General features: G+C 56.7%; 2 protein-coding genes and 1 long non-coding RNA gene across 5 annotated transcripts in view; 1 reads left to right on the top strand and 2 right to left on the bottom strand.

The window, feature by feature from the left end:
* Window positions 1-310: 310 nt before the first annotated feature.
* On the bottom strand, window positions 311-4889 carry CHMP6 (charged multivesicular body protein 6). The gene is made up of 8 exons (XM_058038717.1): window positions 4806-4889; window positions 4137-4246; window positions 3462-3549; window positions 2372-2458; window positions 2219-2284; window positions 2050-2130; window positions 1767-1821; window positions 311-623 (listed from the first exon to the last, which is right to left on the bottom strand). Exons 1-8 carry the CDS (start codon window positions 4866-4868, stop codon window positions 571-573), a joined length of 603 nt encoding a protein of 200 aa, XP_057894700.1. The 5' UTR covers window positions 4869-4889; the 3' UTR covers window positions 311-570.
* A 1017-nt stretch (window positions 4890-5906) lies between these two features.
* On the top strand, window positions 5907-7182 carry LOC131092131 (uncharacterized). Of its 2 annotated transcripts, none has more exons than XR_009115468.1 (3): window positions 5907-6821; window positions 6873-6918; window positions 7013-7182. It is a non-coding gene; the product is annotated as an uncharacterized LOC131092131 (long non-coding RNA). The 2 variants fall into 2 exon arrangements; XR_009115469.1 differs by having other exon boundaries at window positions 5907-6827.
* Window positions 7183-7194: 12 nt separating this feature from the next.
* Window positions 7195-26122, bottom strand: part of RPTOR (regulatory associated protein of MTOR complex 1) — a 103702-nt gene continuing 84774 nt past the window's right edge. For both annotated transcript variants that reach the window (XM_058038669.1, XM_058038670.1), the window contains 7 exons: window positions 24714-24761; window positions 16798-16904; window positions 13975-14102; window positions 13435-13521; window positions 11291-11407; window positions 10927-11056; window positions 7195-9041 (listed from right to left, as the gene is read on the bottom strand). In XM_058038669.1, coding sequence (XP_057894652.1) covers window positions 8973-9041; window positions 10927-11056; window positions 11291-11407; window positions 13435-13521; window positions 13975-14102; window positions 16798-16904; window positions 24714-24761 — 686 coding nt within the window. In that variant the 3' untranslated portion in view covers window positions 7195-8972. The remainder of the gene's footprint in view (window positions 9042-10926; window positions 11057-11290; window positions 11408-13434; window positions 13522-13974; window positions 14103-16797; window positions 16905-24713; window positions 24762-26122) is intronic.

The raw sequence follows: 26122 nt of genomic DNA, 5'->3' as shown, positions 1-26122 counted from the left end.
AGCTCCCAGCAGGGCACAGCTGCTGCAGCAGGAGCAGGGCCCAGCACCCAGGCTGGGCCCAAAGCAAAGCCCAGCCTGGGGCTGGTGCTGTGAGAGCCAGGGGGGCCCAGGGGCAGCAGGACAGGGCCAGGGCCAGCCCTGCACAGATGGACACAGGGCAGAGCAGGGACACAGGGACACGGACACCAGAGTGCTCCACGGGCTGGTGCTCACCCAGCCCATGGTCACTCTCATTTCCTGGGGTCTGGCCAGAGCAAAGGCAGACTGACCACCGGAATCAAACCTACAGAGAAAAATTTGGCTTTGGATGATTTGGAGTTGCTGTTTAATCCCGAGACAGCGCAGCTGAGTGAGTCTGGAGTTTAAGTTACAAAAAAAGAAAGCACTAGAAAATAATCTTGATACAAGAGCGATAATCAGCTGAGGTTCCCCACCCCGTGCAGGGAATCCTGCTCCACAATCCACCCAGCACAGCTGGGATGCTGCCAAGGCATTGCCTGCTCCCAGCACGCTCTGGGAGGGCAAACTGTCCAGGGGGAGAGTCTGGAGGGGGATCCCCAGCACTGGGAGTTAAGATGCTGCCACCAGCTCTGCCTTTGGCCTGTTCTTGATGGGTGACACTTCTGTGGAAGGAAAAGAAACTTGTTACAGAGCAGGGAATGCAGATACCCTGCAGCCATCTCCTGAGGGGGATCCAGGGCTCAGAGTCCCCTGTGCACAGCACCTGGACTGAGAGAAATTGGTTATAAATAATCCCACGTTCCCAGGTGCAAATGCCCCTTTTTCACAGCACTGAAGAATTACAGCCTCTCAGAGCATGCCCAGCCCAGGGACAGATCCTGGGCAGGAGGAGGAGGAGCAGGAGCAGGGCCAGCCCTGCCCTCACCCCTGGGCTGTTTTGTTTGGCCTCAGTGCTGACACCTGAGCCCTGTTTAGGAGTAAACAAGCTCCAAGGAAACCAGCCCCATTCCCCTCATGCCAGATTGCTCCTGGGCAGATTCCACAGAGGGAAGTGGCTCCTTCCAGCTCCTCTTTGCACCAGCAGGGAGGTCCAGCTCCTGTGAGCCACAGCTCAGGGCTCTGCTGTCCCAGGAGAAGTCTTCACTGAGTATGAGCTCCTCAGCACAGACACCTGATGAATCCCAGTGGGCTCCTTCCCTGCCAGGCAGGGCCACCAGGGCCTGTTTGGTGACTTTCTCAGTGAGCTCTCCCATTTCCCAGCTTCATTCCCACACAAATCCATCCACTGAGGCTTCGGATCGCTCAGGAACACTCAGGGACCATCAGCTGTGAGCTCTGTCAATCCTGGAACTGTGGGAGCCCAGTGATCCTCATCCAGCTGCTTCCACAGCACTGGGAAGGGAGGTGGGAAGAGCTCCGAGTCCTGCCAGGCCTCAGGGAAATGCAGGGTTGTGCAGGGTGACTCCAGCATGCACAAACACCCCGAGCTGCAGGATGGGCCTGGCCCAGGGCTGTGGGAGGAAGCCTTGGCTGGCTCAGGGAAGGAAGGACTCCTGATGGAGCTCCTGATGGAATGGGGTGTCTCAGGGCAGGAGGGGCCCCAGAGCCGGTGCAGGATGGGACAGGGACAGCAGTGCCACCCAGGGAGCTGCCCAAGGCAATGCCAGATGCTGATGGGACAGTGAGTGCAGCCTGGGGTGCTCCTGCAGCGAGGGCTCAGCTGGGCCTGTCCCCTCCCTTTCCCAACACACTGACACTGCAGCGACAGCAGCACCAGAAGCCACAGCTGTGCAAGGAGAACATACCTGGGATCTTCTCTGGGAGTGGCTCTGAAGGAACTTCTGGGAGCTCCAACTGTTCCTGTGAGGACATTACAGACAACGTGTCACACATGTCACAGCTGTGGGCAAGCATGGGGGGACAATGTCCCACATTCGCCCCAGATAAACTCTCAGAGTAGCAAAAAGGGGGGACAATGTCCCACATTCCCCCCAGATGAGCTCTGAGAGTGGCAAGAAGGAACTTTAACTGCTGCTAAAAACAGCTTCCTGAAAATGGGGATTTTAACCACAGAAACATCAACCCCACCTGAGTAATGGCATTTAATTCTTCTAGAATGGCATCTTCATCCTCCTCAGTCAGTCTGCCAGCCAGGAGATCGTCTATTTGCTGTGGGGACAGGGAAGGACATCAATCCCAGCCTGGTGGGGCAGAGCCCAGCCCAGCAGCTCTGAGCTCCCAGGGCCCCTGCACTCACCCTCTGGTACTCCACAGCATCCTGGGTCTCTCCTATTATCCTCTCCACCTCCTCTATGGACATCACCTGGGGGGCAGAGCCAGAATGCAGGTGAGGGAGGGCCCAGCAGGGAGGCAGCCCCAGCCAGCCCCCCTCAAGTGCCCCAGCCTGTACCTGGTGCATTTTGTTCAGGCACTCGTTGCCTATCTTCAGGCCCTCGATGACCTTCATCTCAATCTGGGTGAATTCAATGTCCTGGACCTGCAGTGGGGAGGAGAAAGGGAAGAGGAGCCTGTCACACCTTGGCATGGCATGGCATGGCACAGGCTGCCCTGGGAGCCCTGCAGGGATTAACAGATATGGTTTGGTGGTGTTCACAGGGGTCTGAGGGTGAGGGAGGAGATGAGGATCTAACTCCATGTTTCAGAAGGCTGATTTATTATTCCATGATATATTAAAACTATACTAAAGGAATAGAAGAAAGGGTTTCATCAGAAGGCTGGCTAAGAATAGAAAAAGAAGGAATGATAACAAAGGTTTGTGGCTTGGCTGTCTGTCCGAGCCAGCTGACTGTGATTGGCCATTAATTAGAGACAACCTCATGAGACCAATCCCAGATGCACCTGTTGCATTCCACAGCAGCAGATAATCATTGTTTACATTTTGTTCCTGAGCCCTCTCAGCTCGTCAGGAGGAAACATCCCAAGGAAAGGGTTTTCCATAAAAGATGCCTGTGACAGACATGGGGACGTGGCAGCTGGGGACAGAGGTGGCCCTGGCAGAGCTCAGGGGGCTCTTCCCACCTAAATGATGCCACGGGTGCCATTCTTGGGCACACACAGGCTGCCAGGAGGAACCAGGGGAGCCTTTCCAGCGCTGTCAGCGGCACCAGCAGCAGGAAACATCCACACCAGCAGGTCCAACAGCCCTTGAGGGGATTTCACTGGATTTTCCAGCTGCCAGCCCCAGCTGAGACCTCCCCAAACCCAAACACATGCAGCTCTGCAATGACAGGGCTGGCACGAGGCAGGAAGGCCCAGTGCAGCCATGCCCCCTGTGAGTAACGTTTCAGCAATCTCCAGACCTCACATTTAGCAGGGCACCTGCAGTTTTAAACACACCACTCTGTGTCTGCAGGGAAAATCGTGGCTCACGCACAATTCTGGAGACATTTGCCCTTGGACAGAGGCTGGACCTGTGCCAGCTGCAATGGAATGGAATTCCAGGGGATCCCCACCCCAGGAGAGCCCCAGGGCTGGCTCACCATCCGCTCCAGGTTGCTGATCTGGTTCTCTGTTTTGTCCAGCAGCTGCTCCTGGTACCGTTTCTTCTTCAGCAGGAGCATGGCCTTCCTGAGGGACACAGAGGGAGGGGACACACAGAGGGGTGAAGCAGCTGGAGCCCAAAGGAGCCCACCACAGCCACGAATCTCGTTCTGGGCTTCTGCTAAAAGGGGACAACTTGTGTGCAGCTCGGCGGGGCAGCCTGCAGCGGCTCCTGTGAGCAGCAAGGAGGAGCAAACTGGGTATGGGGAATAAATCCTGCCCTGGGAGGATGGGCAGGCCCTGGCACAGGGGCACAGAGCAGCTCCTGCATCCCTGGCAGTGCCCAAGGCCAGGCTGGATGAGGATGGGAACACCCTGGGACAGGGGAAGGTGTCCCTGCCATGGCAGGGTGGCACTGGGTGGGGTTTAATGTCCCTGCCATGGCAGGGTGGCACTGGGTGGGCATTGAGGTCCCTCCCAACCCAAACCCTTCCACATCCCAATTCCCCCAGCGCAGCGGGAATGGGAATGAAAATATCGGGAATGGGAATTAATGAAAATATCAGGAATGGGAATCAATGAAAATATCGGGCACGGGGATAAATGTCCCCTCCCGGTGTCACCCACCCCGGCGGTGGCACCGTCCCCCTGGCCCCGCTGTCCCTGCCCCTCACTCTTTCTTGCCGTCCCGGAGCAGCTGCCGGGCCAGCGCCCGCTCCCGCTCCAGCCCCAGGCTCAGCCGCTTCTGGTACTGCCGGAGCTTGTCCCGCTGCTGCTTCAGTTGCTGCGGGACAGACGGACAGGGGACGGACAGAGGGACGGACAGAGAGATGGACAAGGGGACGGGCAAGGGGACGGACAGAGAGATGGACAAGGGACGGACAGAGAGATGGACAAGGGACGGACAGAGAGATGGACAAGGGGACGGACAGAGGGACGGACAAGGGGACGGACAGAGAGATGGACAAGGGGACGGACAGAGGGACGGGCAAGGGACGTACAAGGGACGGACAGGGGTCACAGCTCAGCCCTGACAGCTCCACGCCCCCTCCAGCAGCGCCGCTCCCCTGCCCGGTCTGTCCCCACCGGCTCAGTGACAGCACCGGGGGTCGCTCAGCCCCAGCCGGTCCATCCCTCCGCATACCGGCACGGCCCGGTCCGTCCCGCTCTCCCCTCGTTCAGCAGCCCGGCCCGGTCCGTCCCGCTCTCCCCTCGTTCCCCAGCCCGGCCCGGTTTGCCCCGCTCTCCCCCCATGCCCGGTCTGTCCCGCTCTCCCCCCATCCCCCGGTCCGTCCCGCTCTCCCCAGCCCGGCCCGGTCCGTGCCGGCCCACCCGTCCCTCACCAGCACGGCCCGGTCCTGCTCCGTGACGCGGCTCCGCCGTTTCCGCCCGAACAGGTTCCCCATGGCCGCTCCTGCCCGGCCCGGCCCGGCCCGGCCCGCCCCCGACGGCGGCCGCGAGGGGCCCGGCCCCGCACAACGCGCAGCGAGAGCGGCAGCGGCGGCAGCGAACCGCTGGGGGGCGCGCTGGGGACGGGAATACCGGGAATGGGAATTGTTCAAATAATATCGGGAATGGGAATTGTTAAAATAATATCGGGAATGGGGGTAAAAATATCGGGAATGGGAATTGTTCAAATAATATCGGGAATGGGGGTAAAAATATCGGGAATGGGAATTAATTAAAATAATACCGGGAATGGGAATTGTTAAAATAATAGCGGGAATGGGAATTGTTAAAATAATATCGGGAATGGGAATTAATTAAAATAATACCGGGAATGGGAATAATGATATCAGGAATGGGAATTATTAAAATAATATCGGGAATAGGGGTAAAAATGTTGGGAATGGGAATTAATTAAAATAATATCGGGAATGGGAATTAATTAAAATATTGGGAATGGGAATTATTAAAATATTGGGAATAGGAATAAAAATATCGGGAATGGGGATAAAAATACCGGGAATGAGGATAATAATAATAATAATAATAATAATAATAATAATAATAATAATAATAATAATAATAATAATAATAATATCGGGAATGAGGATAATAATACAGGGAGTGGGATGTAGGGAATAGGATCTAGGGGATGGAAGGTATGGAGGGAGGCTGTAGGGATGGGATTACAGAGATAACACTGATTCATTCCCAAGTGATGGAATTGTTTGGGGCAGAAGAGACCCCGAGCCCATTGAGCCCATGGTGTCCCTGGCAGTGCCAGGATGCACAGATCCCTTGGGCTGCAGCCAGTGCCCAGAGCTGCACTGGCACCCTGGCACTGCCATTCCTGCTGCTGCACCAGGCTGGCACACACATCTGTCACCAACGCCCCCCTGGCACCAGCCAGACCCTGAGCCCTGCACCCCAAATCCCACCTGGCTCCTCCCGGGCCTCCCCCGGCCCCACAGAAGGATCCTCACACCAGCAAGTGTTTCTGCATTTATTTTTTATTAACCATTTATTTGTCTGTAATTGTTTTTACTCTCACATTACAATCGTGTGGGGGTTTTTATATATTTTTTTTAAACTTTATTTTTGTAAAATAAATAGAGATAAGTGAACTTTTAAGGTAGGACGCTCTCCAGACCCTTGGTTAAACTCTGTGATCCCATGATTGAATCTCTGCATCAGACCTGTGGAAGCACAGCCCACACACGCTCAGGTAAAAGCCCAAAAATTCCTTAAAATTCCCCATCCTGGGCGCGGGGCTGCACCAGAGCCAGGCAGGAGCAGCAGCTCCCACTGCCAGGAATGTCCTGTTCCTTTCACAAACACACTGATACGAGTTAAAAATCCATTTTTTCTGAAGCTGTGAGTGTTAAGGGTTAGGTGAGATCCCAAACTCTGCTCCCACCCCCGCGGGCAGCCCGGGACGAGGCACAGCTCTGTTAGACCATAATTAACTCTGGGTAACTTACGGGGGGGGTTTTAGGTAGTTTTGGGGTTTAAAGCCTTTGATTGGTTATCCTGGGATGTGACCCCTGGCGGGGATGGTGCTCAGGGCACCCAAACTGTGCTTGGGGACCTCTCCAGGCAGGGTCCCCTGTGCCTGGGGGCACACAGGGACACACAGGGACACACAGGGCACACAGGGACACGGTGCCAGGGCCAGCAGCAGCACGGGGGGCACGGGGCAGGCATGGCCAGCACAGGGGCACAGGGCTCCGAGCCCTTCTCTCAATGCATTCCCCCTGCACAGGGACAAAGGGCTCTGAGCCTTCCATCACTGCATTCCCTCTGCACAGCTGGCAGAGAGTTCTGAGCCTTCCTTCACTGCATTCCCCCTGCACAGCTGGCAGTTCACAAAGTTCTGAGCCTTCCATCACTGCATTCCCTCTGCACAGCTGGCAGTTCAGGTTTTGAGCCCTTCCTTCACTGCATTCCCTCTGCACAGCTGGCAGAGAGTTCTGAGCCTTCCTTCACTGCATTCCCTCTGCACAGCTGGCAGTTCAGGTTTTGAGCCCTTCCTTCACTGCATTCCCTCTGCACAGCTGGCAGTTCAGGTTTTGAGCCCTTCCATCACTGCATTCCCCCTGCACAGGGACACAGGGTTCTGAGCCTTCCATCACTGCATTCCCTCTGCACAGCTGGCAGAGAGTTCTGAGCCTTCCATCACTGCATTCCCTCTGCACAGCTGGCAGAGAGTTCTGAGCCCTTCCTTCACTGCATTCCCTCTGCACAGCTGGCAGTTCAGAAGGTTTTGAGCCCTTCCTTCACTGCATTCCCTCTGCACAGCTGGCAGAAAGTTCTGAGCCCTTCCATCACTGCATTCCCTCTGCACAGCTGGCAGAGAGTTCTGAGCCCTTCCTTCACTGCATTCCCTCTGCACAGCTGGCAGAGAGTTCTGAGCCTTCCATCACTGCATTCCCCCTGCACAGCTGGCAGTTCAGAAGGTTCTGAGCCCTTCCATCACTGCATCCTCTCAGTTCACTGACAGAAGGTTCTGAGCCTTCCCTCACTGCATTTCTCCTGCACAGCTGGCAGTCTGCCGGCAGTTCAGAGGGGTTCTGAGCCTTTCCTTCACTGCATTCCCTCAGTTCACTCACAGAAAATTCTGAGCCCTTCCCTCACTGCATCCTCCCCTCTGCACACCTGGCAGCAAGTTCTGGGCCTTCCCTCATTGTGTCCCCCTCAGTTCACTCACAGGAGGTTGTGAGCCTTCTCTCACTGCGTTCCCCCTGCACACCTGGCAGTTCAGAGGGTTCTGAGCCCTTCCCTCACTGCATCCCCTCAGTTCACTGACAGAGGGGTTCTGAGCCCTTCCCTCACTCTGCATCCCCTCAGTTCACTGACAGAGGGGTTCTGAGCCCTTCCCTGACCCGGCTGGATCCTGCAGCTCCCGTGGCACTGCTGGGGGAACGCTGGCAATTCCCTCAGTGAGTTCTGCCCCTCCGCAAGGAAACCTGTCCCCTGGCTGTGCCCTGCCTTCCCACACCATGCCCAGCCCCAGAAGGGATCCCAGGGCACAAAACATTCATTATTCACACGTGGAAGGTGCAGAGATGGAGCAGGCCTTGCCTGGACAGCTGGGACGGGGGAGCTCGGAGCTGCCTTCCTCCTTCTCCTCCTCCTCCTCACCATTCTCCACGCTCAGGTGCTCCCATTCCTGTTCCCACAGGGCCAGGTGAGCCCCAGCCATGGTGTGCAGCTCCAGGTGCCCAGTCCTGGCCTCTCCTGGTGCCCACAGCCCCGGGGAGCACACAGAGCCCAGGATGGGCACGGTGGCTGTGCAGGTGGCACAGGGACAGTGGCAGCAGTGCCCCAGGTGCCCCCAGCTCCCCACGGGCACCCTGGGCCTGGTGGAAGCTGGTGACACCACTGATGCGCTCCAGGCTCGTTGGGACGTTGGAGATCTTCGCTCCCTTTCTGCCCTCCTCTTCCTCACATGCAGCTTTAGGGTGTGGGACATCCAGCCCTGCTCCGGCCACCTCCCTGAGCCCCCTCCTGCAGGACCCCTGCCTGCCCAGGCCACCAGGCCCCCTCTGTCCTTGCATTCTGTGAGAGCAGGGGCAGGCAGGGAGGAGGAGGAGGAGGCTCATGCTGCCCTGCCTCCCTGGCAGCTCATCCCGCGCTGGGGTGGCTGCCCTGGCCCAGCAGTGGGTTTGGCACAGGGCTGGCAGCAGCTGGAGGGTCCTGTGGAGCTGCAGTGAGTCCTGACAGTCCTTGAAGAACCCACGCTGCAGCCAGACAAGGAACAGAGACTAAAACGAGACCCTTCTCAAGGGCATTGCCTCATCCGAGTCCTCTGGAGCTCAGGAGCCGTGTTCTGACAGAGCAGCCAACCTCTGGAAACAAAAATAAATGTTCCTTTTCTGTAGCTTTGAGAGGATATAGCTGGGAAACAAAACAAAACAAAACCAGGAGATTGTCTCTTCCCCTTGTCAAACCCATCAGTAGCTAAGTCAGAAGAACAAATGTTCAAGTTATGGGGTGCAGCAGCAGCCAACACGAAACATTCAAGTCGATGATTTCTCTATGTACAGGAGCCCCCCCTGGGGCCGTCATCTGATCCTCTTCTCCACCGAGTACACCGAGATGTAGAAGTCATTGCTGCCGACGGCCAGGTGGGGCTGCGGGAGAGACGGACACACGGACACGGTCAGCTGGGACAGAGGGACAGACGGACACGGTCACCGCTGGGACAGAGGGACACGGTCAGCTGGGACAGAGGGACAGACGGACACGGTCAGCTGGGACAGAGGGACAGACGGACACGGTCACCGCTGGGACAGAGGGACACGGTCAGCTGGGACAGAGGGACAGAGGGACACAGTCACGGCTGGGACAGAGGGACACGGTCAGCTGGGACAGAGGGACAGACGGACACGGTCAGCTGGGACAGAGGGACAGAGGGACACAGTCAGCTGGGACAGAGGGACACGGTCACGGCTGGGACAGACGGACACGGTCAGCTGGGACAGAGGGACAGACGGACATGGTCACGGCTGGGACAGAGGGACACGGTCAGCTGGGACAGAGGGACAGACGGACACGGTCACAGCCGGCCCAGAGGGACAGACGGACACGGTAACGGCCGGCCCAGAGGGACAGATGGACACGGTCAGCTGGGACAGAGAGACAGAGGGACACGGTCACCGCTGGGACAGAGGGACAGAGGGACACGGTCACAGCTGGGACAGACGGACAGACGGACACGGTCAGCTGGGACAGAGGGACAGACGGACACGGTCACACCCTGCCCAGAGGGACAGACGGACACGGTCACGGCCGGGACAGAGGGACAGACGGACACGGTCAGCTGGGACAGAGGGACAGACGGACACGGTCACGGCCGGCCCAGAGGGACAGACGGACACGGTCAGCTGGGACAGACGGACACAGTCACACCCTGCCCAGAGGGACAGATGAAGAGCCCACAGTGTCCTGCCCAGGACACCCATCCTGTGCTGGGTGCCACATCCCCACCCTGGGTGTGCTGGGGCACCTGCAGAGACGAGCACTGCAACCTCCCTGGGCAGTGCCAACGATGCCAACCCTCCCTGGGCGCTGCCAATGATCCCAACCCTCCCTGGGCAATTCCCTGATCCCAACCCTCCCTGGGCAGTGCCAATGACCCCAAACCTCCCTGGGCAGCTCCAATGATCCCAACCCTCCCTGGGCCGTGCCAATGATCCCCTTTCCATGGGCAGTGCCAATGATGCCAACCCTCCCTGGGCAGTTCCCTGAGCCCCTCTCCATGGGGAAATCGCTCCTGGTGCCCACCCTGAGCTGCCCTGGCCCAGCCTGAGTTGCTCCCTCTCCTCCTGTCCCTGTTCCCTGGAGCAGAGCCCAGCCTGGGGCTGTCCCCTCCTGTCAGGAGTTGTGCAGAGCCACAAGGGCCCCCCTGAGCCTCCTTTGCTCCAGGCTGAGCCCCCTCCCAGCTCCCTCAGCCCCTCCTGTGCTCCATTCCCTGCCCAGCTCCCTCAGCCCCTCCTGTGCTCCATTCCCTCCCCAGCTCCCCCCTGTGACCCACTCCAAGGTCCAGGTGTGAGCAGTGCCAGGCACAGGTGACAGTGACCCGGCTGCTCCACAGCTCTGCAGGAGTTATGGGCCCATTTCAGCCACGGGGAGAAATTATGGGCACTGTTAGTTGCCAACTGCCAACATAATTTCTCTAAATGATTGCAAATGTGCTCGTTAGGAGCCGTGGCTGGGCTGAAAATGAGAATTTCCTGCAGTGAGGGGACCTGGCCCCTCCGGACAGGGCTTTGCTTTGCTTGTTTAAGGAGCAAACTGCTCTTCCCTTTACACATTAAATATTTGTGAGCTGATCTGCGGGTTTCTAAAATAACTCTTGTTATTTAAATGGATTTTTTCCCATCCATTGGTTGTTTTCTCAGGTTTTCCAGCTCCCTCACCCCGGAGCTGCTGGAACCTGCAGGGCTGGGCTGGGACAGCTCCCCTCACCCCAGGAGGGTCCCTGTGCCACCCCCCATGGCAGCAGCAGGTACAGACCCAGTGAGGGTGGAAGGCCAGGCAGCTGATGGCTCCCACTCTCTGGCCCATGAAGCCATCGTAGTACTTGATGTTGTTGATGAGCTCCCCGTTGCCGTTGTAGATGGCAGTGAACTGGTTCATGGAGCCACTGGAAGGGAAGGGACACAACTGGAGTCACTGGGAGTGCTGGGAGGGGACAGAACTGCTGCTGCAGAACGGCTGAGCTGCGGGCCAGGCCATGTCCCCAGGTGGGACAGCACTGACTGCTGGCCAGAACCACAGTGAGCAGGAAAACACAGCTCCCTCCCTCCCCGTGACCACCCTGCATCACCCCGGGCTCCCTCAGGGCTCCCCGGGCTGCAGGGGTGGCAGCAGCACTCACCAAGCAAACAGGTTGGCCTGGGGGTGGATGTCCAGGGCCGTGAGCCCCTTGACAATCTGCAGCACCTTCATGGACTCGGGCATGCGGGGGTCGAAGAAACGCACGTCCCCGTTGACACTGCAACACACACGGAGCCGGGCTGGGACACGGGAACAGAGACCCCCAGAGCCAGGCTGGGACACGGCAACAGAGCCACCAGAGCCAGGCTGGGACACAGGAACAGAGCCACCAGAGCCACCAGAGCCACCAGAGCCACCAGAGCCAGGCTGGGACACGGGAACAGAGCCACCAGAGCCACCAGAGCCACCAGAGCCAGGCTGGGACACAGCAACAGAGCCACCAGAGCCAGGCTGGGACACAGCAACAGAGCCACCAGAGCCACCAGAGACCCCAGAGCCAGGCTGGGACACAGCAACAGAGCCACCAGAGCCAGGCTGGACAGGGCCACAGAGACCCCAGAGCCCCAGGGCATGCAGCTGTGGGACTGCCCATGGGCCAAACCCTCCATGGGGCACTGGGACAGGGAACAGACAGGGCTGGGTTCCACCAGGGCAGGATCTGATCCCACCCACAGCACGTTCTGTGCTGAGGGAACAGCTGGGAGTGACCCCAAACTGCTGATCCCACACTGCTGATCCCAAACTGATGATCCCAAATTGCTTATCAATCATTGCTGATCACACAGTGCTGATCTACACTGCTGATCCCAAATTCCTGATCCCTCACTGCTCATCCCACACTGATCCCTCATTGCTGATCCCTCACTGATCCCACACTGTTGATCAATCATTGCTGACCCCACACTGATCCCACACTGCTGATCAATCATTGCTGACCCCTCACTGATCCCACACTGCTGAGCAATCATTGCTGACCCCACACTGATCCCTCACTGCCTCTCTCAGTCCCAGCCCATTGCTGAGTGTGCCCTCCCTGCCCTGGCACACCCAGCACACCCAGCCCCCAGTTCCCACTGCTTTGCCCAGCAGGAAATTGCCTTGGGAAGCTGCAGGCAGAGGGGATGTGCTGGTGCCACCTTTCACCCACAAGTGTCTGGACACCAGGATCTCACCAGGTCCTGCCATTTTTCCCTGGGATTTTGCTGCCAGCTGAAGCAGAGGGAACTGGGAGGAACTGGGAGGAACTGGGAGGAGGCTCAGCCCCACAGCCTGAGCTCCTGTGACCTTCTGGAGCCCAGCATTCCCTCCCAGCCCTGCAGCCCCAGGAGCAGCTCCCCGGCTGGAAGGGCTCTGGGGAGAGGGCACTGCCAGCCCTGGGCACAGGGACTGACCCTGGAGCTGCTGCAGGAGCTTATGGAGAGGAAGATTAAAAATTCCAATATGGGAGCTCGACAAATCTGGCAGCTGCATCACATAATCCCCTGTTTGAAAATCTTAATACATTTTTGCTGGCCCATCCCCCTGCCTCAGGAATGTTCTGAAGCCCAGAAAATTATGTTTTGTTTCCATTTTCTAATCAAGAGAAACAGGCTCTTTGTGTGCAAACGGTGGCTTTGTGACAATAAATTCTGTTCTGCTGCTCCTTAATGGCCAAATCAGTACCTGCTGCTCTGGCTGCAGTATTTACCAGGCAGCAGGGATGGATTTAGGGAATTGCACAGGAATCCTGCCCAGGAATGTGCCTGCCTCATGCACCATTCACCTTGTTCTCTCCCAGATGTCCCCACGGAGGTGTTGGCAGTGAAGCCCCCTCACCACAAGATATTCACACCCAGCTCCTGCTCCCTCCCTTCCCCATCACACCCCCGGTGATTCCAGCTCCTGTTCACCCCCAAACCCCCCCAGCAGAGCCCCACATCCCTCCTGCCTCCCTCCACCCAGTCTGGAGCAGGAGGTGATCACTGCAGCACGAGTCAGACCCCAGAGCTTCACCCTGCCAGCTGCTGGGCACCAGGGCCAGAACTGAGGGGAAAACCAAAGTGTGAGTTTGGGAAAGAGCCCAGGAGAAACCAAACTGTGAATGCGGCAAAGCAACCCCAGGAGAAAACCAAAAAACCAAACTGTATGGCAAAGAGCCCCAGGAGAAAACCAAAAACCCAAAGTGTGAGTGTGCAAAGAGCCCCAGGAGAAAACAAAAAACCCAAAGTGTGAGTGTGCAAAGAGCCCCAGGAGAGCTCCCTGTACCTGACACTCATGATGTTGCCCTCGGGGTGCTTCTGCAGGTAAGCCTTCACCACCCAGGCTGTGTGCTCACGGTACGTCATGACACGGCTGGGGACAAAGGGACACGTGAGAGGGGAGAGGGAAAAAAGGGGGAAGGGGAAAGGGGAAAGGAAAAGGGGGAAGGGGAAAAGGGAAAGGGGAAAGGAAAAAGGGGGAAAGGAAAAAGGGGAAAGGAAAAAGGGGGAAAGGGAAAAGGGGGAAAGGGAAAGGGAAAGGGAAAGGGAAAGGGAAAGGGAAAGGGAAAGGGAAAGGGAAAGGAAAAGGAAAAGGAAAAGGAAAAGGAAAAAGGGGAAAGGAAATTTCAAGGAAATTTCAAGGAAAGGAAAGGAAATTTCAAGGAAAGGAAATTTCAAGGAAAGGAAACTTCAAGGAAAGGAAATTTCAAGGAAATTTCAAGGAAAGGAAACTTCAAGGAAAGGAAAGGAAATTTCAAGGAAGTTTCAAGGAAAGCAGAGGAGGCCAGGGAGGCCCCGGGCCCGGGCAGGAAGGGGTTACCGGTACCATTCGCTCAGGGCCATCCTCCTGTCGAACACTCGGATGGAGCCGTCGCCCAGCCCGGCCACGATCAGCGAGCGGTGCGAGTCACAGGACAGGCTGGTGACACAGCTGTCAGCGCCCGTGGGGATGTCCTGCCACAGACAGACACACAGACACACCACGGTGTCGGTCACACAGCCGGACATGGGGATGCCAGGGACAGAAAAACGGCAAAGCGGCTCTGGGAACTCTCAGGGAGCTGCAAGGATGGGATCACTCGTTAAGTGCAAACAATCTGCTGGGGTGATTTTCTGCTTTGTCTCTCTGTTCTTCTCAAGGACGGTGTGTGAGGAAGGTGGTTTTGTTACTAATCAAACAGAATGTGTGGTGTCACTCTATGTAAACCACGCAGTTCTCTTGAATAAAGCCTTTGCACTTTCTACAATCCTGCCTCCTGTGCCATTCTCAGTGCAGGTGACAGCAGCCAATGCTCATTGATGGACACTCTTTTATAAAGGATTCAAAGTTCTGGTGCTTGGACCCTTGGTTGCTTGGGTTCCTAACACAGCCCAGCTCACTGGCTGGGGGATGTCTGCCTGCAGGATGGAATGGAATTTCTGGTTTAAGTTCCAATCTGACCCATCATTGTCTCACCTGGGCACTCGTCTACTTCCATTTTGTACCAAACCAGGCTGGGAGCTGGGGTTTGCCATAGCCAATTGTATCTGTTCTGCTGTAGCTGTGACACACAGCTTCACTCAGCCCCTGAACCAAGGTCCTGCCCCATCCTCCTCATCCTCCTCCTCCTCCTCACACCGAGCAGGGTGGGGCAGCTCTGGTGCCCCAAAGGGACACTGTGGCCCCTGGCACAGCCCCAGAGCAATCCAGGCAGTGCTGTGCCTCCTGTCCCTGCTGTGACACGTGTGACAGGGACCCCCAGAGCATCTCACCAGAGACCTGTGCTGGGAAAGGGACCTGGCAAAGGCAGCTGGAGCTGCAGGGACAGCTCTGCCGGGAGCACCCACACTGCCACTCCCCCCCTTTTCACTTCTGGAGGCCAAAGAACTGCTCAGAATAATCCCTGTGCCTGTTGAGAGGGAAAACACTTTGTTAAAACCAGCAAAAAATGCTGAGCAGCACTGCAAAAGCAGGAATGACAAGGATGGAATGGGCTGCGTTGGGAGGGACAGGTTGGGAAGGACCTTAGAGCCCCTCAGGAGTGCAAAAGCAGGAATGAACGATGGAATGGGCTGGGTTGGGAGGGACCTTGGAGCCCCTGTCACCCCAGCCCTGCCAGGGCACAGCTTCCTCAGCCCAGGCTGCTCCAGAAGCTGCAGGAGCTCATCCCAACCTCACTGCTGGTTCCACCTTTGTGCAGGTTCACCCCCGGGGCCGCTTCTCCATCCCGGGAGAGGCACCGGGGCCGGGGCTGCTGCAGCCTCTGCGCACCCCCAGCTCCCCCTTTGAAGCAGCAGAAGTGCAAATGAAGCACTTGTTCCTCCAGAGGTGTGGGTTTGTGTAGTTCAAAGAGGGAGGCGCCTTTATCTGCCTCGATTATCGCTGCTCTTTGTGCTGATTCGCACTTTCCCAGGCACTGAGTCAGGAAGTTCCAATCACTCCAATTTCAACACCCGATCTTTGCAATTAAAAAAAGAAACAACGTGTTTTTTTAGATACTTTCGGCGCAATCATTAATCATCATCATTTAAAAGATTTTCGCCTCCTGGATTTTGCCGCTCCCTAATTTGCATAGAGAAAAATAATATGTGAAAGTAATTAAGATGAACAGAGGCTTAATTATCCTGCATCGCAGGGTCAAAGTGTCGCAATTAATGTTCATCCAAGGGTAATTAATTTCGAGAAGCTTTGAAAACTCCACTTCCCTTTCATTGCAGCATGGTGCCTCCGTTCTCACCGACCACCTGCTTCTCCTCGGGATTTCTGAGAAACTCCCACGTGTGGTGGCTGCCAGGGGCTCTGCAGGGCCTTTCCCTGTTCTGTGGCACAGGGGGGGTGTGTGTGTGTGTGCCTTCACAGAGTGCTACACTACTGCAGTTACCCGTTCTGTGAAATCCAACTGCATCCCAGAGCTCGCTTCTGCATCCCAGAGGCTGATTCTGCATCCCAAATCCCTCCTCTGCATCCCAGTGCCCTTCTCTGCATCCCAGAGCCTGATTTCACATCCCAGAGCCTGATTCTGCATCCCAGAGCCTGATTTCACATCCCAGAGCTCGCTTCTGCATCCCAGAGCCTCATTTCACATCCCAGAGGCTGGTTCTGCATCTCAGTGCCCTCCTCTGCATCCCAGAGGCTGATTCTGCATCCCAGAGCCTGCTTCTGCATCCCAGAGTCTGCATTCACATCTCAGTGCCCTTCTCTGCATCCCAGAGCCTGATTCTGCATCCCAAATCCCTCCTCTGCATCCCAGTGCCCTTCTCTGCATCCCAGAGCCTGATTTCACATCCCAGAGCCTGATTCTGCATCCCAGAGCCTGATTTCACATCCCAGAGGCTGGTTCTGCATCCCAGTGCCCTCCTCTCTATCCCAGAGCCTGCCCTCACATCCCAGAGCCCTTCTCTGCATCCCAGAGCCTGCCCTCACATCCCAGTGCCCTCCTGTGCATTGCAGAGCCTCAGCTTTCCCCAGGCACTGCTGCCCACCCAGAAGAGCAGAGCAGCTTGCAGGAGAGCCCTGACACAGTCCCTAAGCATCTGTGGGGTTTTATTGACCTGGGAACGGGACCTGGGGCAGGGAGGCAGGGAGGCAGGGGCTGCAGGAGCTCCTCACAGAGCACTCCCAGCAGCTCGTGGCTGGGAGGGGCTGCACAAGCAGGCAGGTGTGCGTTACCTGGACTTTCATCTCGCGGTCCGTGTCCCAGATGCGGATGATCCTCACGTCCCCAGAGGTCATCAGCAGCCCGGTCTCCTGCTCCCAGTCCACCACCATCCCTGCTCCTGGCACACAGCAAGGCAGGGGCACTCAGTGCCAGCATGGGCACAGCCGCAGCCCTGCAGGGCACCAGGGTGCGCCGGGCACTGCCAGCCCCAGAGGAATGCACAATTACACACACCTCACACACACACACACAGAATTACACACACGCAGACACAGACACACACAGAATTACACACACACACACCTCACACACACACACACCCTCACACAGAATTACACACACACAGACACACACAGAATTACACACACACCTCTCACACACACACACACCTCACACAGAATTACACACACAGAATTACACACACACACACCTCATACACACATACACACCTCACACAGAATTACACACACGCAGACACAGATACACACAGAATTACACACACACACCTCTCACACACACACACCTCACACAGAATTACACACACACCACAAAGACACAGAGACAGAGACACAGAGACACACACACCCCACACAAAGAATTACACACACACCTCACACAGAATTACACACACACACACACACACACACCCCACACAGCTCCAGCTGAGACTCAATCAGCTGCTCCTGTGTCGCAGACATCTTTTTATGAAAATCCTTTCCTTAGGATTTTTTTCCTCCTGAGAAGCTGAGAGGCCTCGGGAACGAAATGTTCAGCACCAGGTCCCATCCACACCACGTTAGAAACACAAACAAAACCCCGGGAGCACCACAGGAGGGAACCAGAGAAGAACTCCAGGACTGGTGTCTGTGTCCAGCCCCTGTGAGGCGGAATTCCTTCCTCACACAACAGCATCATCCCAGCCTCATACAGAATCATTCCTGTCCCTCAGAGCACCATTCCTTCTTCTCAGAGCAGCATTCCTGCTTCTCAAAGGAGGAATTTCTGTCTCCTAGAGGAGCATCCCAGCTTCTCAGAGCAGAATTCCAGCCTTAGAGCATCATCCCTGTGTCTCAGAACAGCATCCCTGCCCCTCAGAGCAGCCTCCCAGAGCAGCATCCCAGCCCCTCAGACCAGAATTCCTGCCTCTAAGAATCATCCCAGTCTCTCAGAGCATCATCCCTGCCTCTCAGAGCAGCATTCCTGCCTCTCAGAGCATCACCCCAGCCTCCCAGAGCAGCATCCCAGCCCCTCAGACCAGAATTCCTGCCTCTAAGAATCATCCCAGTCTCTCAGAGCATCGTCCCTGCCTCTCAGAGCAGCATTCCTGCCCCTCAGAACATCATTCCTGCCTCAGAGCATCACCCCAGGCTCCCAGAGCAGCATCCCAGCCTCCCCTCGATGCCAGCCCTGGTCTGTGGTGCTGAGCAGTGTTTCATAAGCACCCAGAGCTGGAGGCAGAGCCCTCTGCAATGCAGGGCTGCAGCTCCTGCCCCAGCACCCTCGGTGCCTCCATCCCTGGGTCTCACCCCACAATGAGCTGTTCCACAAGGCACAAACGTGCTTTGTCTGGGTCTGCTGCAGGAACCATCCCCACAGGACACCAGGCTGCCCCAAGGGGCTCCTTTGTCACCACGGGGCCACCACCAGTGCCTTGTACCAGGACATCCAGAGCACAAAGGGAACTGCAGCTCATCCTCTGAACACCCAGTTCTGCTCCAGGTGATGCAATGACCTCGTTCTGCAGCTCCACAGAAACACTGCCCCTGTCTCCTCCCTGAGCACCACATCTGGGGCGATTCCTGCTCCTGCCCCATCCAGGGGGTCACTGATGGATGCTGGCAGGGGGTTATTTACAGACATGAATGAGATGGGGCTGCTGAGGAACTGCCTTGAGCTGTTTTATTTTCCAGCATCAGTCTCATTACATGATTATGACAATGGGAAGATGCCAGCAGCTCACAATCTAGGCAAAAAACTTAATGTTACAACTCACTTGATAAGCTTCTTGCCCAATCACACACAGCAAAAGCACATTGACAGCAGTTCTATCCAACCACTATAAGCACAGGTACCTTTGGTTAAACAATGCCTGCTTATTTCAAATACAATACCTGCTTGTGAGCCTTAAAACACAACACACAGAGCTCCATTATCAAGCTTCAACCTTCCTAATATCTTGCTAGATAAAATTTCTGCAGCTTAGAGAGCTATTCAGACAAGCGTTAACACACAGACCATTGCTCCATTTGCCTTTGCTTTTTCTACAGTTTAAATAATTTTCCTGCTGACCAGTCTCATGGCTGCTGCTTAGCTCTAACCACAGTTCTGCTGTATCTGAGGGCCTGCTTTCTGCAGCTTTCCCAAAACCCTCTGATTTTGTGGAGTCCCACAAGTGATGTTCACTGGGAGCCCCTCACCTCACTGCAGGGATCTGGGCTGACCTGGGAGCCTGGGCCTTTATCCCAGCCCCAGGGATTGTGCTGGCAGCCTGGGCCTCTATCCCAGCCCCATGGATTGTTCAGGGAGCCTGGGCCTTTATCCCAGCCCCAGGGATTGTGCTGGCAGCCTGGGTCTCTATCCCAGCCCCAGGGATTGTGCTGGCAGCTGGCAGGGCTGCAGAGGCAGCAGAACAGGCAGGCAGTGCTGGGGATGATGAACACCCTGAAGGGTTTGCATTTGTCACCTGCTCAGGGCCCATGTGACAGCAGAAACGTGGAGCTGAGGTGGATCTGGCCATGCCCATCCCTGGGGAGCTGTGGAGCTCCCAGGAACATTTCCCAGCTTGAGGAAAAGGTTTCCTTGTGAGCAGCACCAGGTCCTGCCCAGCTGTGCTGCCAGGGGCTGCTCTGGGCAGGGGCACAGGGAAGGGGAGCAGAGTTGGCATTTCTGGGGGCAGAGTTGGCATTTTCGGGGGGCAGAATTACCATTTTTGCGGGCAGAGCTGCCATCTCTGGTGCCTCTCTCGCTGTGCCTGTCAGGATTTGTCCCTGAGGATACCCAGCAAGGAAGGACACACAGATGGGCAGGGAAGGTCCCACTGAGGGAAGAGGCTCCACAGGGATTACACCAAGGTTGCCATGAGAGACAAGCAGATGGAAAGGACAAGGCTGGAATAAAAGGAGGGAGATGATGGTGGAATCCTGGAATGGTTTGGGCTGGAAGGGACCTTCACAACCACCTCAATCCACCTCATACCATGGCACCACTTCCCCAGGGTGCTCCAGCCTGGCCAGGGACACTTCAGGGATGGAGCTGCCTATGGTGTGCCTGGAGACCCTGCATTTCCTGCCTTCCTTATTAAAACTTAAACAGTTCAGCTCAGTTTGTGGTCCCTGGAAGAGGCAGGAGCAGGATTTGGATCACCCAAAGCAAGGATGGAGGTGGTGGGTGCTGGCCTGGGCTGGGGGCTCTGCTCCTGGGGCTCCCCAGTGTGCCCTGGCCAAAATGGGATGAACTGGGAGTGCTGAAGCACAACTCCAGGCTGTGTGAGGAGCAGAAAAGCCCTCGCACAGAAATGTCAGTCACTTGGAAGTGTGTGAGGGGAAGGAAAGCTTCCTCTGACTGTGAAATGTTCCATCCAGAGCTGGCACTCACAGTATGGAGTGGGACAGAAATAGCTGAACTATTTCTATGTACAAGCATGGCAGAGATGATCCAGGATTGGCTCATGTTTCCATGCTCAATTCAGAGCACTTTGGGATGAGGAGGGAACGTGGGACTGAATACTAATGATCATTTCCTTTTTAATTAACAGAGGTCCTACTCCAGGATGCTACAACTGAGCCTGCAGCCCACCCACAGGGCTCTGGCTGCTGGGCTTGGCACCTGAGCTGCTTCTCACTGAGCTCCTCCTGTACCTGAACACCTGAGCTGCTGCTCACTGAGCATCTCCTGTATCCCTGAACACCTGAGCTGCTCCTCACTGAGCTCCTCCTGCACCTGAACACCTGAGCTGCTCCTCACTGAGCTCCTCCTGTATCCCTGAACACCTGAGCTGCTCCTCACTGAGCTCCTCATGCACCTGAGCTGCTGCTCACTGAGCTCCTCCTGTATCCCTGAACACCTGAGCTGCTCCTCACTGAGATCCTCCTGTACCTGAACACCTGAGCTGCTCCTCACTGAGCTCCTCATGCACCTGAGCTGCTCCTCACTGAGATCCTCCTGTACCTGAACACCTGAGCTGCTCCTCACTGAGCATCTCCTGTATCCCTGAACACCTGAGGTGCTGCTCACTGAGCTCCTCCTGCACCTGAACACCTGAGCTGCTCCTCACTGAGCTCCTCCTGCACCTGAACACCTGAGCTGCTGCTCACTGAGATGCTCCTGTACCTGAACACCTGAGCTGCTCCTCACTGAGCTCCTCATGCACCTGAGCTGCTCCTCACTGAGATGCTCCTGCACCTGAACACCTGAGCTGCTCCTCACTGAGTCCCTCCTGTACCTGAGCTGCTCCTCACTGAGCTCCTCCTGCACCTGAACACCTGAGCTGCTCCTCACTGAGCTCCTCCTGTATCCCTGAACACCTGAGCTGCTCCTCCCCAGCTCCTCCTGCACCTGCCCAGCCCCAGATCTGGCTCTGCCTGCCCTGCCACTGTCCCAGCTGCTGAGAGCAGCACACAGGGCAGATCTGGCACAGGGCAGAGCTGGCACAGCCCCTGGCACAGCCCCTGGCACGGGACAGTGCTGCTGGAATGCTGCTGCTCCCAGCCCTGCACTGCTGCAATGCATCAGCAGCTCAGAGCACAGCTTTCCCCTAAGGGATATTTTGTTCTTAGATAATGAGCAGCAAATCCTCCACAGCTCAGGGAAAGGAGTTTTTAAATGGCTGTGGTGGAAGTGTTGGTGCTTTTTGGTTTGGCTTTTTGTTTGTTTTTGAGCCTTTTAAAGACAGTTTTGTATGGCTGAGTTTATCCACACCAGCAGTTGCTCCTGCAGGTAGAACTGCCCTTGGCTGTAAATGCAGGTAGAACTGCCCATGGCTGTAAATGCAGGTAGAACTGCCCTTGGCTGTAAATGCAGGTAGAACTGCCCTTGGCTGTAAATGCAGGTAGAACTGCCCTTGGCTGTAAATGCAGGTAGAATTGCCCATGGCTGCAAATGCAGGTAGAACTGCCCATGGCTGTAAATGCAGGTAGAACTGCCCATGGCTGTACATGCAGGTAGAACTGCCCATGGCTGTACATGCAGGTAGAACTGCCCTTGGCTGTAAATGCAGGTAGAACTGCCCATGGCTGTAAATGCAGGTAGAACTGCCCTTGGCTGTACATGCAGGTAGAACTGCCCTTGGCTGCTCCCTCAGCACTGTCCCTGAGCCAGAGATGTTTGCCTGGATGGGACAATTCCATGGATACCCTCCAGTACCATGTGGCGAGAGCAGCTGCATTCCCAACATCTGCACTGCCCTGGATGCCAGGGAGCGTGGCCAGGCTGCCCTTGGCATTTCAGAGGAGTCAGGAATATCCATGGAACACCACACAAAGCATCCTGGGCTCCGAGTGATCACTTTTAATCACGGGCCCTCCTGGCTGAGCAGTGAAGCACATCCCTGCTTCAATTTCCAGGAAGCAGTGGGAGGCTTGGATGACCTCACTCCTCATTAATTTCTACAACATCCTCTCAAAAAGTGTCCCCCTCCTCCTGCCAAGGCTCTGCAGCGAGGGACAGCAGGAGCTGGGATGCTGGGAATTCAATTAAGAGAACACAAACCCCTGGAGCTGCCATTTCTCCAGGGAATTTATTGCCATCAAACAATCCGACCAGAGCTGTGCCAGCCCTCCCTGCTGATGGGGGCTCCTGCTGCTCTCTCTGCCCCCTGCTCTCAGGATGAACCTGAGCCTGATGCCTTGACCAGCTCCTGCAGCAGGCTGCAGCTGTCCCCCTGTCCTTCCTGTCCCCCTGTCCCTCCTGTCCCCCATCCAGCCCGGCCTGGGGCACTTCCAGGGCTGGGGCAGGACCCAAGCATTGCTGATGCTGCCAGGAGAGCACCAATTCCACACATTTTCACAGCTCTCCAGAGGGAAGGGGGAATGCTGGGGCTGCCCTTGCCACCAGGAGGGCAGAGGCAGCTGCAGAAGGATTTCATGGCCCTGCCCTGCCCTGCCCTGAGCAGGGGCTGCCCTGGCCCTGCAGCAGCTGCATGGATTGCTCTGGAATTCCCTGAACCTGCTCCTGCCCAGGGATTCCCTGAACCTGCCCAGGGATTCCTGAACCTGCTCCTGCTCTGGAATTCCCTGAACCAGCTCCTGCTCTGGAATTCCCTGCTCCTGCTCTGGAATTCCCTGAACCTGCTCCTGCCCAGGGATTCCTGAACCTGCCCAGGGATTCCTGAACCTGCTCCTGCTCTGGAATTCCCTGCTCCTGCTCTGGAATTCCCTGAACCTGCTCCTGCCCAGGGATTCCTGAACCTGCCCAGGGATTCCTGAACCTGCTCCTGCTCTGGAATTCCTTGCTCCTGCTCTGGAATTCCCTGCTCCTGCTCTGGAATTCCCTGAACCTGCTCCTGCCCAGGGATCCCTGAACCTGCCCAGGGATTCCTGAACCTGCTCCTGCTCTGGAATTCCCTGCTCCTGCTCCTGCCCAGGGATTCCCTGCAGCCAAGCCCTGCTAATTTTAGCCTTGCCTGGGCGATTCCAGCGCCAGGCACAGCAGCAGCAGCAGCCACACATCAGCTCTGCCCAGCTCTGCCCCAGCTCCCAGAGCACAGGGATGTGCTGAAGTGCACTGAGGAGCTCTGAATCAGCCCCTGGCAGGGGCCTGGCTGATGAATCAGTGCAGACACAGCCAGCCCTGATCAGTCAGCAAAGATCAATCATTGATGAGCATCCTGAGGTGACACCCCCGGCACCAGGGATGCCCTGACACATCCACCATCTGCTGCCCACCCCCGTGGGACCCAGCCAGCAGCCAGAGCCTGACAGAGCCTGCAGATCCTGTGGGACAAGGCTGGGGGCTGCCCCACCTTCCCTCCATGCAGCAGAGTGGGCTTTGTGACATTTGTCACAGTCCCAGAATCCCAGAAGGATTGGGGCTGGGCACAGCCCATCAGTGCCACCCCTGCCATGGCAGGGACACCTCTCTCTGTCCCAGGCTGCTCCCATGCTGGCATTGGGCACTGCCAGGGATCCAGGGGCTGCTCTGGGCACCCTGTGATAAATCCCAGCACCTCCTTTCCATGGGATCCTCACAAATAAACCCCAGCACCTCCTTTCCATGGGATCCTCACAAATAAACCCCAGCACCTCCTTTCCACAGGACCTTCACAAATAAACCCCAGCACCTCCTTTCCACAGGACCCTCACAAATAAACCCCAGCATCTCCTTTCCACAGGACCCTCACAAATAAACCCCAGCACCTCCTTTCCACAGGACCTTCACAAATAAACCCCAGCACCTCCTTTCCACAGGACCTTCACAAATAAACCCCAGCACCTCCTTTCCACAGGATCCTCATGAATAAACCCCAGCACCTCCTTTCCACAGGACCTTCACAAATAAACCCCAGCACCTCCTTTCCACAGGACCTTCATGGATAAACCCCAGCACCTCCTTTCCCCGGGACCTTCACGGATAAACCCCAGCCAGCCCCACAGCAGCTCCATTTGGAGCCTCCCTCCCAAACCCTTCTGCCCAGGGATGCTTTGAATGTCCCTGGAGAACAGAGATTCCCACATCCCCCCCACCTCCTGTGGCTGAGGGGGCTCAGAGAGGCTGACAGGACTCTGAGGAAGGTTCCCCTGCCCCAGCAGGGCTGTGCCTGCCCTGGGAGCACAGATCCTGCATCCCCATGGGCACAGGCACAGGGCGGGGCATGGCACAGGTGGCACCAAAGCCACAGGAACCCAGAGACCCCTCAAAGCACAGCAAATCCCACCCAGCTACCCCAGAGAGCTCTGTCCACCCCCTGAGCACAGGGAACAGCAGCACTCACCTCCCTGCTTGCTTCTGTCCAGGTAGATGGACACCCTGCGGGCCAGACCTGTGGAGACAGACAAACAGACAGACAGACAGGGTCAGGGGCGCTGCTCAGGGCCAGCCAGAGCAGAGCCCAGCCCCAAACAGGGACCAGAAACAGCAGCTCCAATGGAGGAACGTGAAAGAGAAGCAGCAGCAGCAGCCAGAGCAGCCCATGGCTCCCTCCCTCCCTGCAGCACAGCAATTTGGGGAGGGCAGCAGGAGCACACAGCAAGGAGCCCTGCTGGGGCTGGGGCTGCTCCCAGCACGGCCAGGACAGACAGACAGACAGACAGACAGACAGGGAGATCCTGGGAGCCTGGGGCTGCTCCCAGCACTGCCAGGACAGACAGACAGACAGACAGGGAGATCTGGGAGCTTAGGGCTGCTCCCAGCACGGCCAGGACAGACAGACAGACAGACAGGGAGATCTGGGAGATTGGGGCTGCTCCCAGCACTGCCAGGACAGACAGACAGACAGGGTGATCCTGGGAGCTTGGGGCTGCTCCCAGCACGGCCAGGACAGACAGACAGACAGACAGAGAGGGAGATCTGGGAGCTTAGGGCTGCTCCCAGCACTGCCAGGACAGACAGACAGACAGACAGACAGGGAGATCCTGGGAGCCTGGGGCTGCTGGATGGCTCAGGGTTTGTGTGCCCAGAGCTGGGAGGGCAGCAGGGAAGCAGCTGTGCCAGCCCAGCTCTGCCCTCCCAGAGGAGATGGATATGCCAGTTCTGTGCCTGGATGTGCCAGTTCTGTGCCTGCCTGTGCCAGCTCTGTGCCAGCTCTGTGCCTGCGTGTGCCAGTGCTGTGCCAGTTCTGTGCCAGGATATGCCAGTTCTGTGCCTGCCTGTGCCAGTTCTGTGCCAGTTCTGTGCCTGGATGTGCCAGTTCTGTGCCTGCCTGTGCTAGCTCTGTGCCAGTTCTGTGCCTGGATGTGCCAGTTCTGTGCCAGTTCTGTGCCTGCCTGTGCTAGCTCTGTGCCAGTTCTGTGCCAGCTCTGTGCCTGCCTGTGCCAGCGCTGTGCCTGCCCTGGGCTGCTGCCCCTCCCAGAAGATGAATTCAGGTTTTACACATTCCCCTCTCCTTCTCTGAGAGCGGAAATGGCCCCAAAGTCCAGTTCTGGCTGTTCCAAAGTGCAGCTCAGAGGTGAGTGGGACATTGTGGCACAGGGGAGAAGCTGGGAGAGGAGGGAGGAAATCAATAGTGGAGCAAACAAAGTCCAGTGAAACTCCTGAGCTGTGCAGCTCCAAAATGCATCCTGAGTTCTGTGAGGCAGGGCTGGACCAGCTGTGGGCTTGGCACAGATGACTCTGAGGGCTCTCATCCATCTCCACAGGGACCTGCTCCACTTTAGCTCTTTTGAAGTGGCTGCATTTATTTCT

Source organism: Melospiza georgiana, chromosome 21 (assembly GCF_028018845.1).
Source record: "Melospiza georgiana isolate bMelGeo1 chromosome 21, bMelGeo1.pri, whole genome shotgun sequence".
Taxonomy (NCBI): Eukaryota; Metazoa; Chordata; class Aves; order Passeriformes; family Passerellidae; genus Melospiza; species Melospiza georgiana.
This window is presented reverse-complemented; position numbering and strand designations above follow the sequence as displayed.